General features: G+C 49.6%; 1 protein-coding gene across 3 annotated transcripts in view; it reads left to right on the forward strand.

Annotated features, from left to right (window-relative positions):
* Positions 1 to 16,115, forward strand: part of IGSF3 (immunoglobulin superfamily member 3) — a 94,605-nt gene that overhangs the window by 75,020 nt on the left and 3,470 nt on the right. For all 3 annotated transcript variants that reach the window (XR_007780157.1, XM_050985414.1, XM_050985333.1), the window contains 3 exons: positions 9,244 to 9,654; positions 11,270 to 11,677; positions 15,391 to 15,822. Coding sequence is in view for 2 of the 3 variants with exons in the window: in XM_050985414.1 (XP_050841371.1) it covers positions 9,244 to 9,654; positions 11,270 to 11,677; positions 15,391 to 15,822 (1,251 nt within the window). In the remaining variant the exon portion in view is untranslated. The remainder of the gene's footprint in view (positions 1 to 9,243; positions 9,655 to 11,269; positions 11,678 to 15,390; positions 15,823 to 16,115) is intronic.

Raw genomic sequence — 16,115 nt, forward strand, 5'->3', positions numbered from 1 at the left:
CGTGCTGGATGTGCTGCTGCATTCCTGATGCTGTACTGGGGATGATGACACTGGCCTTGCAGGGTCAGAGCTGTGATTCACCTCTCCCTGCGTTTGTTTTCCTTCTGGGAGCAGTGCTGCTTGACTCCTCTGCAGGTTTGCAGGTGAGAGCCTTCTGTAAGAGTCAGATGTGTTGAGCTGATTGCAGCTAGTTATGTTCTAAGTTTCTCTTGAGATTCCAGCCTGCAAAATACACCCAGGGGCATGACCTGAGAAGTTGAACTTTAAATGGATGAAGCATCTTGGATGCATTACACAGGGGTGAGGAGTGTGGGAATGCATCCTTGCACCTAGTGGGACCTTAACCTGACTCAGCCTGCTCTGTGTGTGCCCACTGATCTTAGTGCAGGCAGTCTTTCTTTTCTGCCCCTTGACAAGACTGACATTGCCAGGAGACCTGGGCCATATCCAGCATATGTGGCTCTCTTCAAGTTAACTCTCTCCGTGGTTACTTTTTAGGTCCAAAATTTTCACTTCCATTTCAGAATACTCTCTGCTTTCTCTCTTTGATATCTCCTGAGCAGTTTTCCACTCCTGTTTGCAGTGTGGATGTACAAAACCATGGTGTCAGCCTGTTTGCAGTCTGTGCACATGCACCTTCTTTGATGTTGTCTTGAACAGCTTCTCTCTCTCTACACACTTTAGTTTCTCATCGATTCCCTGTTTGCTTTCCTTGGACTAAAATACTCTGCAGTGAGCAGTACTTAGATGGTGTCCAGCTCTAAAGCTTTGTACCTCCTCCTGTCCTTGAAGATTTCAAAAGCAGCGTCAGCAGGGGCAGCCCTTGAGGGAGAGGGAGGCTGGTGATGAGCAGCTTTGCAGTCCGGTGTTGACTGCTCTTGTCCTGTCCCAGTCTTTGCATGGAGCCCCAGCTCTCCATGAAGTGAGTGGCCTTGGGGCCAGCAGGCTCAGTGCTGCAGCAGCACAATATTTCTCTTGCTGGATTCTCAGCCCTCCAGTCAGAGTAGTGCCCAGTCCAGGGGTCCCTCCCCATATGCCCAAGCAGCACCTTTGGCAGTCCATTCCTGTACGTGGCACCTGCACCATTTTTCTGTGTTCTGTATCCTGAGGAGTGCTTCTCTTGGCATGAGAAACTGCATGTTCTGACATTGGTCAAAGACTGATTCCTGGGTTCACTGAACCTGAGATCTGCTTCCTTACAGCAAAATGGCTGCAAACATGCTGAACCTGTGGCTAAGGTTCTTTTTTTTTTTTTTTAATGTATGTATGTATACATAAAAGTTTTCTCTAAAGGCCATCTTGCTTTCTTAAATAGGCATTTGGGATGCTGCTAAAGAAAATTACTAAAGTTTTTCTTGTCCCAATTAACAGAGAAGCAGGGAGTTCAGATGATGATGGATCTGTAGCCCATTATGCTGAAATATGTCCTGACTCCTTAAGTTCAAGAATACAATTCCTTCAGAAATGACAGATTACTCATTCCACTGGGTTGTTCTTCCAGCAGTAGTTGTACTCACTAGTTATGGAATCAGCATCATCCATGAGCATTCAGTTTTGGGGCAATGGTACCTTCAGCTCCAATTAAATGTTGCCATTCCCAGGACTTGGTAATAATGGCTCCCAGGTGGGAAGTAAACTCCTGCAGGTGGAGCTGACCTGTCACTTTGCTGCATAGAAGGAGGTGATCCTCATCCCTGATGTGGGCTGCTGGCTGCATGGTCCTGTCCCATTCCTTGTGCTGGCACAGGTCCTTCTGTGCCACAGTTCAGTTTAGTACACCTGCAGAAAGCTAGCCCAGTGGAAGGGAACAGTTAAAGGTGAGTGGAGTGAGCTAATGCTTGGATCAATTCAGCTGAGTCCTTCTCAGGGGACTTCTCTTTGCATGGAGAGCAGCACCTGACACTGGCAGGGCCGGCGCGGGCAGTATCCAAAAGATCTGATCCTGCCTGAGTTCTGTCTGGAGGGCTTGCTCTCTGGGTGGCAAGAAAATGACATTTCACACCACCCTAAGCAGCTCATCTCTGTCTGCCCAGCACTCAGAATTTCAGCAGGAGCTGCTGAAAATGCCCAAGTCAAACACAGCGTGTGCAAAAGTCAGCCTTGCACTACAGGGTGCAGTTGTGCTCTGAGCGTGCAACTGCACAAAACTGCCAAGTTGTTTTGTGAGGGAAGAAATATCTCAGGAAATCCAGCCTCCAGCATGGCATGGGAGTTGGTGTGGGGTGCTGCTGTGTGTGTTACAACTTGCTCTTCAGGTGCATTTAATTACATTTTTTTTCCTAATTGACAGAGCACTCCTTTGTTTGAAATCTTTCTGACGAGAAGTTGATTAAATATCTCTGTATGCTGTTTTTTTATTTCTTTATCTTCAGTGCAGCTTAGTACTGAATTTATCTTCCAGTGATCCTATCTCCATATTTTAATTTACAAGTGATCAGTGAGCCATATATTGTTTTCTGACAGCAGGCACAACTCATGCTGGGAATCTTTTATTCTTCCCTCCCCTCTTCTCTCTCGTGCAGAACTTTTATGTGCATTTCGGGGTTATGCAGGAAAGTTTCTGATTTTAGGTTTGTGAGGCATTTTGCTTTGGGGTACATTTGTTTCTTGCTGTTCTTTACGCTGACATGGTTTCTGTTTCTTGAGGAAAGTCCTGTTTTTTCCAGGCCAGTGGTACATCCCAGCTGGTGGTCTCTGCCTTAGCCTTGGCTGGACCTGGGAGGCCCTGAGCTTCCCAGCTTTTTCCATCCTTGCCTTTTCTGTATGTGCTGGCAGATGTATGGCTTCTGGGCTTTAAAAAGCCTTTCTGGGTCACACATGCATTCCTCCCTCAGGCCCCACTTGGTTACCTGCTGGTTTGTTAGCTGCTCCACAAGCTCCAGCATGGCTGGTAATGCCAGGCTGTTGCCTAGCCAAGCACATGTCCTTGTCACTGCCTGCAGTCTTCACATGCAGAGATGGACTTGACCTGCTCCCCCAGTGTTTGGTGGGTCTGACTGTGCTGCTTTTGGGGAGGGGCAGGGCATGGGGCCACTTGTAGGTACTTTGGGATGATCAGACTTGGGGCTGGAGCTGGTTGGAGTGCGGATGAGCAAGCAGATCCACCATAGGGTTTGAGGGGAGGTGCCTGTTCTGCTTTGCCACAGCACCCTCTGGCACCATTTTGAGAGCATCAAACTCCACTCCCCAGGCTGCAGTAGCACAGTGTCCTTCAGTCCTGTGCTTGTGCTTGGGGCTGAGTGCTGGGCAGGGCTGTTGGACAGTTGATGGTCAGCATGGACGTGCACAGCTGCTTAAGTACCCGGCTGGTCTTGCTGCAGCAGCAGCCGCTGTGAGGCTGGGGAGTTGTCTGGGCTGCCTGCTGGGCTGTGGACTTCACAGCAACTTGCTGAACATGTTGAAATGCAGGTCACTTGGTGGTGAGAGTCACAGCTTCAGCTCTTTTGGGAGGGGGCTGAAGCTGAGCCTTCCTCAGGAAAGGGTTAATGCTGTCTTTCCTTCCCACAGAGCTGCTCTCCCAGTAATTCAATCATGTCAGCCTGTTTGCAGGCAATAATTCATTGTTATAGGAACACTACAGTAAAGTGACAAGTTAATAATGGCAGTAATAATGGCAGGCAAAGTCTAATGCTATTTCCCTTTCTGCTGCTCCTGTTGCACCAGCAGCCTCCCATGTTGGCTAATGCAATTTGCAACCTCACTAATCCAGTTTCAGGAGGAATTGTGTAGAGTTAAAAGAGAATAGCCGGAGTCGGGAGCTGTGCTGCCATGTTCCTGCCTTCTCTGGGGAGGTTGCCCCAGTGCTGGAAGCCTCTGTCTTTACTTTGCTGTGATTTCTGTGCTGTGCTTAAGCTTAATGAACACAGTCCTCCTAGGAGCTTCTTGTTTTCTTCCCTTCTGCAAATGCCTTTCCTCTGATGCCTCCTCTCCAAAAGGACTTGCACATCTTTCCCTTCTGAACGTTGGTTTGATTTCAACTAACCTAATGAACGTGAGTCACCCAGCTCTTGCCATGCTGAATCAGTAGGCTGGCCTGTACTTGCTTGACTCTTTTCAGTCATTAAAGCAGGAGTCCTTGCAGTGTCTGGGGAGGTGGAGGAGGCTCCTCAGCCCTGCTTTGTGGAAGGGAGAAGAGCTGGCAGGGGTCTGAATGTTAGTACATGTCTAAGCCTGTGGCAGGTCCTGCACACTGGTCTCTTGAGTCCCAGGCAAACATCCTCCTGGAGGAATTCAGGCACCGAGTGCTTTTCAGGCTCTAATGAGGGAAATGATGAAGCACCCCTGGGATGTGACCATAGGCTGAGGGGATGGCTGAGTTTGTGCCAAAGGCCTGGCCAGTGCCCTTCAGGGCTGTACACTGAATGTGCTGGGGAGAGAGGGGTTCCTTGTAGAAGTCACTGTGGGGCTGTGCTGCTGGAAAAGAATCTCTCCTGCCTGGCCTGCTAAACCCACTGTATGGTGTTAAACCAGGGCTGGGCTCAGGTTGGGCTGGCCTCATTTCTGCTCCCCCTGCACACACACCTCAGCACAGTGAAATCTCGGTGGAGGCTTTTAAAATTAGGACGTTTCCCCGGAAAACTTTCTGCAACATTTCATCAGTTCTTTCCAAGCAAAAGTGTTCTCTGGAGGAGCTCTCCCCAGTGAGTAGTAACCTCCAAAGTGGGACACGACCTCCCTGCTGTCATGACAGGGCTTTCTGGGGATTCTCTGGGATGTGGTGGCCATCCTCCTGCCCACCCTTTTGTGCCACAGCTGCTGGTTCATCCACTGCTTCCCCAGTGGATGGCCCCCTCCTCCTTTGCTGCAGGAGCAACATTCTAGGGTTTTGTGTGGGGCTGTTTGAGGAAATCAACACATCTTCAGCTGCAATTAAAGACTGCCATTCCCAGGACTTGGTAATCGTGGCTCCCAGGTGGGAAGTAAGCTCCTGCTGTTGTGTTTTCTTGCTGCCTACAAGGCAAAATGATGTAAGGTGTTTGAGACAGGGCATCTTCTTATCACAGCATTTTTAGGTACAGGTTGCAAAGTGCTTTACCAAAGGTAAGTGTTGTAACCCCAGCTTTATGATGAGGAAACAGAGGGGAGGGAGCCAAGAGGCAGCAAGTCAGCAGAAAAACCATGAATCACATCACTGTCTCCGTCCTCCTCCTCTGATGACTGCCCTCCCTTCCTCCAAATATTTGTGTAACTGTGCTTACCACATGCTCAGCTTGAGGAGACTGATTGCTTGCTTGATGGTGTGGAGAAAACATCTACTACATATCAGCTTGTAGAGGATCTGGCTGTGTCATAGCTTGCTGTGGTTGTAAGGTGTGTCTGTGTCATAGCTTGCTGTGGTTGTAAGGTGTGTCTGACCTGAGGTCCCAGCCCCAGGTGCAAGCTCTGAGAACCAGAAGCTGCCACAGGCATCTTGAGGTAATGATAAAAAAACGAAGAGGTTTCTAACCATGACTTGTTAGTGCCAGTGTAAATTGAAAGCCTTAATAGCATATGTAGGGCCAATTACAGTACATTAAGGTACAATATCCTCTTTACTGGCACTCTCCAGGGAGCCAGGAGACATTGTGGCAACAGGATTATGGTATGCAGATGATATGCATAATAACTTCACCTAGATGCAGGCACCTGTTCCTCTCACAGAGCAGATGTTTGGGAGGCTGTTAAGCGAACATCAGCCTCTTGACAGCCAGCAGAAAATGCTGGGTAACTGTGTCTGTTCACACTGCTGTGCCCACCACCTCTGCTGCCTGACACTGAGCTGGAGCAGCCCTGCCCTGCCTCAGCAAAAGCCCAGCCCCTGGGGCACAGCGGATCAACTCAGCCTTTGAAGGCCAAGCCCTTTCCTGGCTCTCTGCCCAGGCAAATCCTCAAGCCAGGAAAGGGAGTTTTCCCCTTGTCAGTAGGGTGAGATTTCGCTGGCTGGGTGCCTGGGGTGTCAGACTTCTTGCAACCTCACTGGTGCACCATTTCCATGACATGAGAGCATCTCTAGATGTGACCTGGCAAGCTGCACATGGCATGGAGAGACTCAGTTTGCACTGAAATAGGCTTACCACCAGAATGGGAAGAGATGGATGGACTCCCTGGCGTTGTATTGTGCCATTCCCATTACCCTGGACCACCAACTTCAGTATTATCTGTTTTCCCCTTTTTAAATAATTTATCCCAAGTGCAAAATGAGCTTTGTGGATTTGTTTGTGTATCTGTCAATAGTGGCTGATGGTCAACCCCATCTTCTGTGGGAGAGCAGAAGTGTGAGTTACCCCCCAAACCTTCCCATGTCCTAACCAGGATCTTTCTCGAGGGTGAAGCTGCCCCAAGGTAACCTGTGTGCCACAGCATATCCAACTTAGTTGTTATCAGCCTGTGGTCCATAGAAACTTTGAATCACTACTGTAGGATCTGTAAAAGGTAATGAAGAATAGATGGGTGCCTGTGTACTATGCAGGAAGCAGCCCCAGGATGCGGAAGCATTTGGCATTCACAAAATTGGAAAAGACTGAAAATGTCCTCTCTAATTTTGTGGGAGGGAAACAGAACCTGCACTTGCCTCTTCTGCAGTGTGCCTCCCTTAGGAAAATAATTCATGTCTGATGAAAAGTGCATTGGCAGGGATGTCATTACATATCACTGATACCTCTAATCTAGAGGAAACTTCGTGCACAGTGTTTTGAACCTCTGCAAGAGTATAGTCTGGCAAAGAGAAGACCTGTGATTCCCTGCCAGGGCTTGCTGCTCCAGCTGGTAGCAGCTGTAGAAGCACTACCTCATCAATATCTTGGGGACTCAGTGCAAGTGTGGGCAAATTCCTGACTGCTGGCTGCAGTGGCTGCCAAGGATGGCTTGGAAGGGGGGTGGTGTGTGAAATTTACCATCTCATTTTTGCCAGAGTTAGTAAGATTGTTTCCCCATTGCTCTCAAAGGTTGCATGCGAGCAGGGAAAGCTGCTGAGGGGCCATCTAAGACTCCTTGGATGACCTCAGGGGTTCATGTTGTTTGTACACAGTGACAATTACTGTGGTTATGGTCTGGGAACAAGCCCTCTCTGCTTCATTGGAATACATCTGTCATGTACAAGGTAGGTCTGTTGCCCCAAACACTAAGATTAGAATTACTCAGTGTCAGCCATCCTCATTTCATCTCCTGGAGGTGCCACGATGTGGGAAGAGCACTGTGAGAGAGAGGTGCTTGCCTCTCAGCAGCTCTGGTCTGTGTGTACCCTGGCTTTGTGTGTGTGTGTGTGTGTGTGTGTGTGTGTGTGTGTGTGTGTGTGTGTGTGTGTGTGTGTGTGTGTGTGTGTTGATACTGAGCAACCCACCACACACAGCATGTGTGTTTATACTGCATTTTAATAGATATAGGGCTACTGACTTAACATACACAGTTGCTATAGTAACAAAGGTTTCCATAGTAACAGTTGCAGAAAATAATCCAGTACCAATTAAAAATAAACTGTTTGGAAAGGGGGCTGGGGGAGAAAGGAAACTGCTGAGAACCACCTTCTCCTTTATTGGTTCACTCCTAGGGACTTGGAAGATTGATTAATGCTTGAAATAACCATTCTTAACCAATGGTGAGCCGAAAAGGTGGGGTGAGGGTGGGTGTGGTGGCTAAGGCTCTTGTCCTGGAGTGAAACAAAGGGGAAGGAATGTGTCTGGGGTATGGCAGAAATACAAGAGGGTGACACTGACTCTTTCCATTAGGTTGAAGTCCCTAGAGAGGAAAAACAAGGACAGTTTCCCTCCTTTCCTTCCTCCAGTGTCTCCATGCCATACCACAGGCAGCAGGCACACAGTCTTTATTAGCATACTGATTAAATCCACAGGCAATCCAGGCTCCAGGGAAATGTCTGATGCGATACCAGGATGCCTATCTCAGATGTGATAGCACAGAAAGCCTTGCTGTGGTGGGAGTTCCTCCCATTTGAAGTTGTTTGTGCTCATCCTCTCCCTGGGCACTGTCACTCATCACTTGTGCCGACAGGCATCCGAGGCCCTGGTGCCCAAGGGAAGCTGGAAGCAAAGCATGATGCAAAGCAAGGAGCCCATGCCTTGGTGAGGGAGAGAAGACAACATTGCTTCGTCACAAACACAGGATGCGTGGGATGTGTTTCCAGGATGTGGATGGGCAGAGGTCCCCTGGCAGCCTTCAGTTGTTTGTGCCTGTGGTGCCACACTTTCGTCCTGCCACTTGTATCCATGCACTCTTGTACCCAAGGCAGCATTACTCCTTTCAGAAGGGAACAGGGGTGTGAGGAGAGGTGAAGGAGGGGAGGCCCATGGTAGCAGAGCTGCTGGGGAAGAGTGATGTGTCTGGCTGGGTGGGAGCTGCCCCTCTCCCCTGTCTGTGGCTGGTAGGGACTCCAGGGCACATCAAGCACAAGTGTCACAGGAGGGCGCCTTGTGTCCTCCCCTGCCAACAGGAATGCCCTGGCTCAGGGCTGGGCTGACAAGCACAGTGTGAGCACATACTGCAGCAGAGGCTCTGTCTTGTGTTTGTACAGGGAGAGAGGAATTGGGAATCTGTGTGTCTCTCCTTACAGGAAGTAGAGCTAATGATTCTACTGCATCATCCTCAACACTGTGGGACTGCTTAACTACAGCATGGAAACTGCACTTGTGCTTGGGAAGCCAGGAGAGGTGATGAGCCTCTGGCTTGTCCTAGGCTGTGCAGTTTGTGGTGGAGTTGGAGCCAGATCTCCTGGCTGTGGGAGCAGAGCTTGCTCCTTGCTGATTCCTTCCAGTCTGGTACTCTTCCTTCTTTTCCAGTTGTGCCTGCACTTCCTCCCCTAGCTATTGCGTGTCTGTGGGATACATCTCACTGAGATGGCTGGCATGTGACAGCAGTGGGGTCTCATTTAATTTGCTTTCTCAGAAGTGGTTTTCTCTGGAACTGGTCAACAGCTCATTGCCCTCAGGTACAAGTGATATGATTTCACCATGAGAAAAACCACTGAGTTTGGGTGTAGTCATCTTACTAAGCCTGGTGCCTTAGACCACTATGAATTAAAAAGTCTTTTAAAGGTCAGACTGTGAAAAAGCAGCCTCTCTTGCTGAGAGACACAGTGGGAGGATCCAGGAGTAGATAGGGGTTGAAAGGAGAGATTTGGTAGAATATCTAAATGTCTTAAAGGCATATGGGACCCAAGCAAGAGGGCATTCTCTGGTCCACCCCAAATCTGGTGAATTTCTTTCCTGTGTTAATGACCCACCTCTCTCCATGCTTCTCCATTCCCCCTCGTAGTGACCAAGCTGCAGGTGAGCAAGTCGAAGCGCAGCATCACTTTGGTGGAGAACCGGCCCATCCCTCTGAACTGCTCGGTGAAGTCCCAGACCAGCCCTGACTCCCACTTCGCCGTGCTGTGGTACGTGCACAAGCCCTCGGATGCTGATGGGAAGCTCATCCTGAAGACCACGCACAGCTCGGCCTTCGAGTACGGCACCTATGCTGAGGAGGAGGGGCTGCGGGGCCGGCTGCAGTTCGAGCGCTCCGCCTCGGGCGGGCTCTTCAGCCTGACGGTGCAGCGGGCAGAGGTGCGGGACAGCGGCAGCTACTACTGCCACGTGGAGGAGTGGCTGCTCAGCCCCAACCACGCCTGGTACAAGCTGGCGGAGGAGGTGTCGGGGCGGACCGAGGTCACCGTCAAGCAGCCAGGTGGGGTCCTCTTGGCATGGCCTGTGAGATTGCCACCCTGTCCTTGCATCCTCATGCCTGCACATCTCTGTGTGGAAGGAGGGTTTTCCCTCCTTTGAGGTAACTCCTGACCCTCCAGGCTGAGCCTTTCAGTGTCCTCACTGAAGGTTATCCATCCCCCATAGTCTATAGGGCCACTGCATCCAGCCAGGTTTCATTATCCTTGAGAGCATCATGTAGCAAGAGTGTCAGCTAGCGACTTACTGAGAGAGAACCCCTGCGTGTGTACATGTCTGGGAAAGCAATTTTATGTCTTGCACACAGTTTAATTTTACTCTGTGCCTGTGTCCTGGCAGGCACAGGGAGCCTTGTGTCTTTTCCCTTTGCACATGAGATGGGAATAATGTTTAATGAGGTAGGGAGCTGGCTGCCAGGAAAGGAGAAATCTGCTCTGTGGGTGGTTTCTGTGGCAGTGGATTACACTGATCAAGGTGAGCTGGTGGAGGAGCTAAATACAGCCCCCACAAGCTGGGGCAGAGGGGAGAGGCAGGGAGGCAAGTACTGTCCAGAGCATTGGTACTTCATGAAGAAGCCTGCCTTGTCCTTGCTTGCTCCAGCTGCCTGTGTCTGCAAGATAAAATCCCTCAGGCAGGATGGATGCAGCTGGATATCAGGGCTGGAGTAGGGCATTTAGAGCATTTTCTGTGTCTGGATTTGGCTGTCCAGACACAAGCTCTGTGGACAAGGGTGCAAGAGGGATGTTGGATGTTGGATATGGTCCCCAGTGCAGCTTTGCCTGGTCACCCACACAGAAAGCACAGCAGAGCATGGCTTGCTTGCCAGTGCCAGCTCCTCATTTCTGTCTGCAGAGTCCCAAGATGGCTGAGGGGTGGTCAGGGATGGGGGGCTGTGACTGTCCCCTCCCTCTCTGTGGGAAGTACAGTGCTTCTTGCTTGCTGCAGCAGTGGTAACCAGGGAAGTCCAGGCTGGCCCTGGAAAGAATTGTGAGGGATTTAGGAGAGTTGGACACGTCATTTCACATTAAAGACCTGATTCCAGTCACCCTCCCCGCGTATCAATGAAGTTGTGGAGCACAAACCAGGGACATTCCCGAGGCAGCAAAACACTGCGTGTGACTTTGCCCTCATGCCACTTCTTGTTTTGCAGCGGGGCTTCCCTGCAATCAGCTGCCTGTTGTCTACTTTGCTTGTTTTTTTCCTTTTTCCACAACAGGGGGCTTACTGGTTGGGGTGTGATGAGGCTACTGCCTCATCCCAGGAGGAGAACAAGAAAAGAGTTAGGTCTGATCTCCCTTCATTAGGTCTCTGTACACTTAGGACCTCCCAGGTCCTCCTGAGAGATTGTGGGTTTCCAATTCCCTGCACTGAATAGGTCATTGTTGGTGACTCGCTTGAAATTTTCAGAAGACCCTAAAAAACACAAGCCTTATTTTCTTCTCCTCCTCTATTTTTTTTTTTTTTGTCCTTTCCTTTCCTTTCTCCACCATTTTTTCCTCTACTTCCTTATTTCTTTCATCACATCCCAGGATTGTGGCCATGCAGGAAAAGCTTGTAGGGTGACAAAGGACCCTTGCAGCCTTTGGTCACATTGCATTTCTAACGGGCTTTTCCCGTAGATAACCGCCTGCAGGTCAGCCAGACGCACAAGAACATCACAGTGCTGGAGAACGAGTGGGTGACCCTGGAGTGCCTGGTGAAGAACCGGAGCAGCCCCTCATCCCAGCTCTCGGTGGAGTGGTCCGTGTGGCGGCCGGGCCGCGCCGACAAGGAGGTGGTGGCCTGGCTGAGCCGGCAGAGCACGCTGCACTACGGGGAGCCGGCGGCGCTGGGCGACCTGCGGAGCCGGCTGCACCTGGAGAGCCCGGCCCCCGGGCTCTTCCTGCTCTCCATCCAGAACTCCACCGTGCGCGACAGCGGGGCATACGGCTGCCGCGTGGAGGAGTGGCTGCTCGACCCCAGCGACCGCTGGTACAAGCGTGCAGAGGAGCTCTCCGGGCTCAGCACCCTCACAGTCAAGCAGCCAGGTCAGTGGGATCTGGGGCCATCTGCCCCCTCTTGGGCAGACACGAATCACCGTCTGTCTGTCAGTGACAGTGGGTCCAGGCTCAAGGCAGGAGCACAGGACGGACCACACTGATTCCTTTTCCCCTGTCTTCTTGATTGCACTCATGCTTTTCTGGAAAGTGTGTAGAACAAGTTCTGCAAATACAGCTAGATGGGCTTGGCATTTTGTCACTGCGTCTACAATTACTTTTTTTTCAACACTTTTGGCAGATTGAATAAGGTGGGCTCCTGATTTTAGTCACATTTTGTTTGTAAATAGGATGGAAGAAGCTACCTGTTCTTCCCAGGTGTGTGCCCCAGGGGCAAGGTCCTTTCATGAGAAGAGGGCAGTGGAGGCACACTGCTGACTCTTACTGAGCTTGCTATCAACCAGCACCCCCAGATCCCTTTCTGCAGGGCTGCTCTCTAGCAACTCCTCTCCCAGTTCTACTTTTGTGTGGTGTTACTTGGATCTAGGTGTAAAATCCAGTCAGTTCAACTTGTTAAATTCCATTCCATAAATTAAAGTCCAGAGCTCCAATCTGTCTAGATCACTTTGTAAGGCCTCTTGTCCCTCAAGAGAATCAGCAGCACCTCCCAGTTTGGTATTGTCAGGAAATTAGCTAATGGTGCATTCAACTCCTCTATTCACATCTTTGATAAATATATTGAACAGCACTGGCCTTGAAATTGAACCCTGAGGAACACCACTGGTGACCAGTTGCAAGCCAGAAAGTAGCCCCATTCACTGTATCCCTTTGAACTCTGCCCTTCAGCCAGTTCTTCAGGCAGTGCACCATGAATGCCCCCCATCCCACAGCTGGAAGGGTGCTGTGAGGGACAATATGAAAAGCCTTACTGAAATTGAAAAACTGCATTCGCTGCCTTCCCTTCATCCACTGACAGAGCAGGTGAAACTAGAATATTAAATTATTTAACCAGACTTCCCCCTCTGTGAAGCCATGTTGGCTGTGTCTGATGACTGCATGGTTCTTTGAATGCCTTTCAGTACTCAGAATAATCTTCTCCGTAGTTTTTCCAGGAACTCAGGTTAGACTAACAGGTCTGTAGTTTCCTGGGTCTTCTCTCATATCCTTCTTATAAATTGGAATATATACTGGCCAGCTTCCAGCCAAAAAGCACTTCCCCAGACTCCCAGGGCCCTTGGATATGTTCAGGAGGAGCCCTGCCATAACACCTGGTGAGTCCCATCAGGCCCTGTGGACTTGTGGACACTTGGCTGACACAGCTGATCTCTCACAATTTCAGAGTCTGCAGATGGAAAAGTTACTGTTCCTGCACTCATGGTCCTCTGATTCATGGGACTGGGCAGCCCAAAGTCTATCAGTATTATTAAAGACTGAGGCAGAAAAAAGTTGAATGCCTCTGCATTTTCTTCATCCCTATTAAATAGGTAACTATCTTCAACAGGTATCAGACATCATCTTGCTATTAACAGCTTTTAAAAAGTGCTGACACAACACTGACCAATTTGAACTCTAGCTGAGCTTTGACATTTGTCTCTTCTGCCTGCATATGTGAACTACAGCTCTGTAATCTTCCTGCAGAGCCTTGTTTCTAGAGATCATACAATTTCTTTCTCCTCTTGAGCTCCACAAGGAGTTGCTGTTCAGCCAGCGTTGCTTGACACAGTGGAGCTGCCTGCTCCTGAGCTCCCAAAAGGTGGTTCTTAAGACTGACCAGCACTGATAGACTCCTGAACCTTTAAAAGCAGGTTCTCAGAGTACTGTGCTAAGTTTTGCCTGTTTTAACAACAGATAAAATGCAAAGTCAGTTTACCTTGGAAAACGCAAATTCCCTACGTTTTGAGGCATATGACTCAAGATTAAATGTCTGTCTTAAAGGCTGTAGGACAAATAACAGTACAATCCTCCTTCACTGAGTACTTTCCAGCTTCTAAAGCAACCACTCTCTGCATGTTCTGCAGTGCTTCATGCCTGCTCATTCCAGCAAGATGTCAGCTTTGTAACTGTGCAGCAGAGCTGGCAAAAGCATGAGGTTCTGGAAAGATTTTAGTGGTCATTCCTGGCAGACATTTGTACTGTGGAGGGGGAGACGGGGACAGTAGAGCTCTCATCTGCCACATCTTTACTTGGGAAGTTTTGCTGGCCAAAGTGGCTTGAGCAGAGAGACCTCCCCAGGCAATCCCTGTGCTGTGCTGGGTTGTCAGTACAGCTCTCCATCCAGTGTGATAATTGCCAGCCCTGATGGAGGGGATAATGAACAGCAGGAAAAATCTCTGAGGCTCCTCTTGAATTGCAGAAGAATGTGAAGTGGGAAGAAGAGAGGGAGTTGGGAGTTCACTAATTGAAGATTTTTTTTTTCTAGAAGTGCTTTGTTGTTGTTTGTTTTTGTTTCATAGCAGTCAGTACTTAACAAAATGACTAACTGTGCTTGTGACTCATGTCTCATTAGTGAGGATCTCCAGCCTCATCTGTCAGGGCTATAATCATCAGCAAGGGGGGGAAAGCTCTCAGCACCTTCAGACATCAGTTCTCCTCTTTCTGTTTAACCCGCTAAAGGTGAGGGAGGCTTTGTGTTAGTTTTGACAAGCTATTTCCTTCCCTTCCTCCTTTTTACCTTCATAGTGCCCAAAATTGCATGACTTAACTCATTCCTGTTTCTGCTCAGGAGTCTTCTGTGCGAAGGTGTGAACTGCAAATACTCATATTACTTATAGCCTGAAGAGCTCTGGCCTTAATTGAGGTTTTCCTCACGAGACCATTTAAATAGTGTTGGGCAGGTGCTGTAATGAGAAGCCCACTGGGCACAGCAGCTCTGTGGCTGATGAGAGCTGAGGGACAGTAGCCCCCTCATGAGAGACATTCAGGGTCTGCACAAGGGAGGGCTTGCCCAGCTCTCCTCACTGGAGAAGAAAGTGCCTCTCTCTTCGGTGGGCTATCAACTTGCCCTTCCTGCTCAGCTCCCACTTTGGAAAGGGCTTTTTAATCTTTAAATGAAAACTTAGATCCAGACTGATTGTGATCCCTGGAGTATGTGCTCCCTGGCAAAATGACTAAACCAAATGTTAATTGCTCTTGAAGTCAGTCTTTAATCAACTCATCTTGAGTTCTGACCACTGTGTCTCAGTTAGGTAAAAACATCTCTTTAGCCTTGCAGCAAGCACTAGAGGAAAAAAAATGAGGAAGACTTTTGGAGCATCCTTGCTGCATCAGTGTTGAGACCATCTCTGTGGAGGAACCTCTTACCTAAAGGACTTTCCAAGCTGCTGGAAAAGGTCTTCTGTCATAATGATTTTCAAGTCCTTTGAGCACTCTCAAAGAAATAAAAAGCAGGAAGTGCAATGTTCTTTGCAGCAGTAGCTGGGGAGGAATAGCACATGGCTCCTCAGCACATGCACCAAACCTTGGTATCCTGACACATAGCATGTCTGGATGAGCTGCAGCAGCTTTCTCCTCTCATCCCTTAGTTGGAGTGAGGATGGGCAGGGGTAGGATGGTGCTTGCAGCCAGCACCTGTTTGACCCTGTGCCAGATGGTGCATGGTGAGCTGAGGATACTGTGCCTGCAGTGTTGGCCTCAGAGGTCCCTGTGAGTCTTGGCAGGCTGCATCGAGATTTGGGTTTTGCTTGGATCATGCCCAGCACCAGTCATCACAGTATGATAGTTTTGATGATAGCTCAGTACTCACCTCTTGATTTTTGTCATCTCAGATCCCACCTTGCAGGTGGACACAGCCACCGCCAACCTCACGGTGCAGGAGAAGGAGTCCTTCCCGCTGGACTGCAGCATCCTGTCCCGCTCCAGCCCCGAGTCCCACTTTGCAGTGACGTGGTACAGCCTGCGGGCCAAGGAGGCGGGCAACCACGCGGAGGAGGGCGAGGAGGAGGAGGAGGAGAGGGAAGCGGTGCTGAGTGTGGGCCCTGATGCCATCTTCAGCCCCGAGGCTGGTCGCTGGGAGGGCCGCCTGCGCTTCCAGAGGCTCTCGGCAGTGCTTTTCCGGCTGACGGTGCTGCAGGCCGGCGGTGCCGACACGGGCAACTACTCGTGCCGAGTGGAGGAGTGGCTGGCAGATCCCAACGGCGTCTGGTACCGGCTGGCCCAGGAGGAGTCGGGGATGGTGGCTGTGCACGTGCAGGATGCAGGTGAGAAGAGGTGATGAGTGGGACTGGGGCAGGTCTGTGGTGCTGGTACTTTTCCAGTCAGCTCAAGGGGTTATGAAATACTATAAAATCTCCACCAGGGAGGATTGTGGTATTTTTGGGGTTTTTAGGACGAAGGAGGAATTGAGAATTTGACTCTATGTTTTTAGAAGGTTAATATATTATATTATATTATATTATATTATATTATATTATATTATATTATATTGTATTGATATTGTATTGTATTGTATTGTATTGTATTGTATTGTATTGTATTTATTGTATTGTATTGT

Source organism: Serinus canaria, chromosome 1, assembly GCF_022539315.1.
Source record: "Serinus canaria isolate serCan28SL12 chromosome 1, serCan2020, whole genome shotgun sequence".
Lineage (NCBI taxonomy): Eukaryota > Metazoa > Chordata > Aves > Passeriformes > Fringillidae > Serinus > Serinus canaria.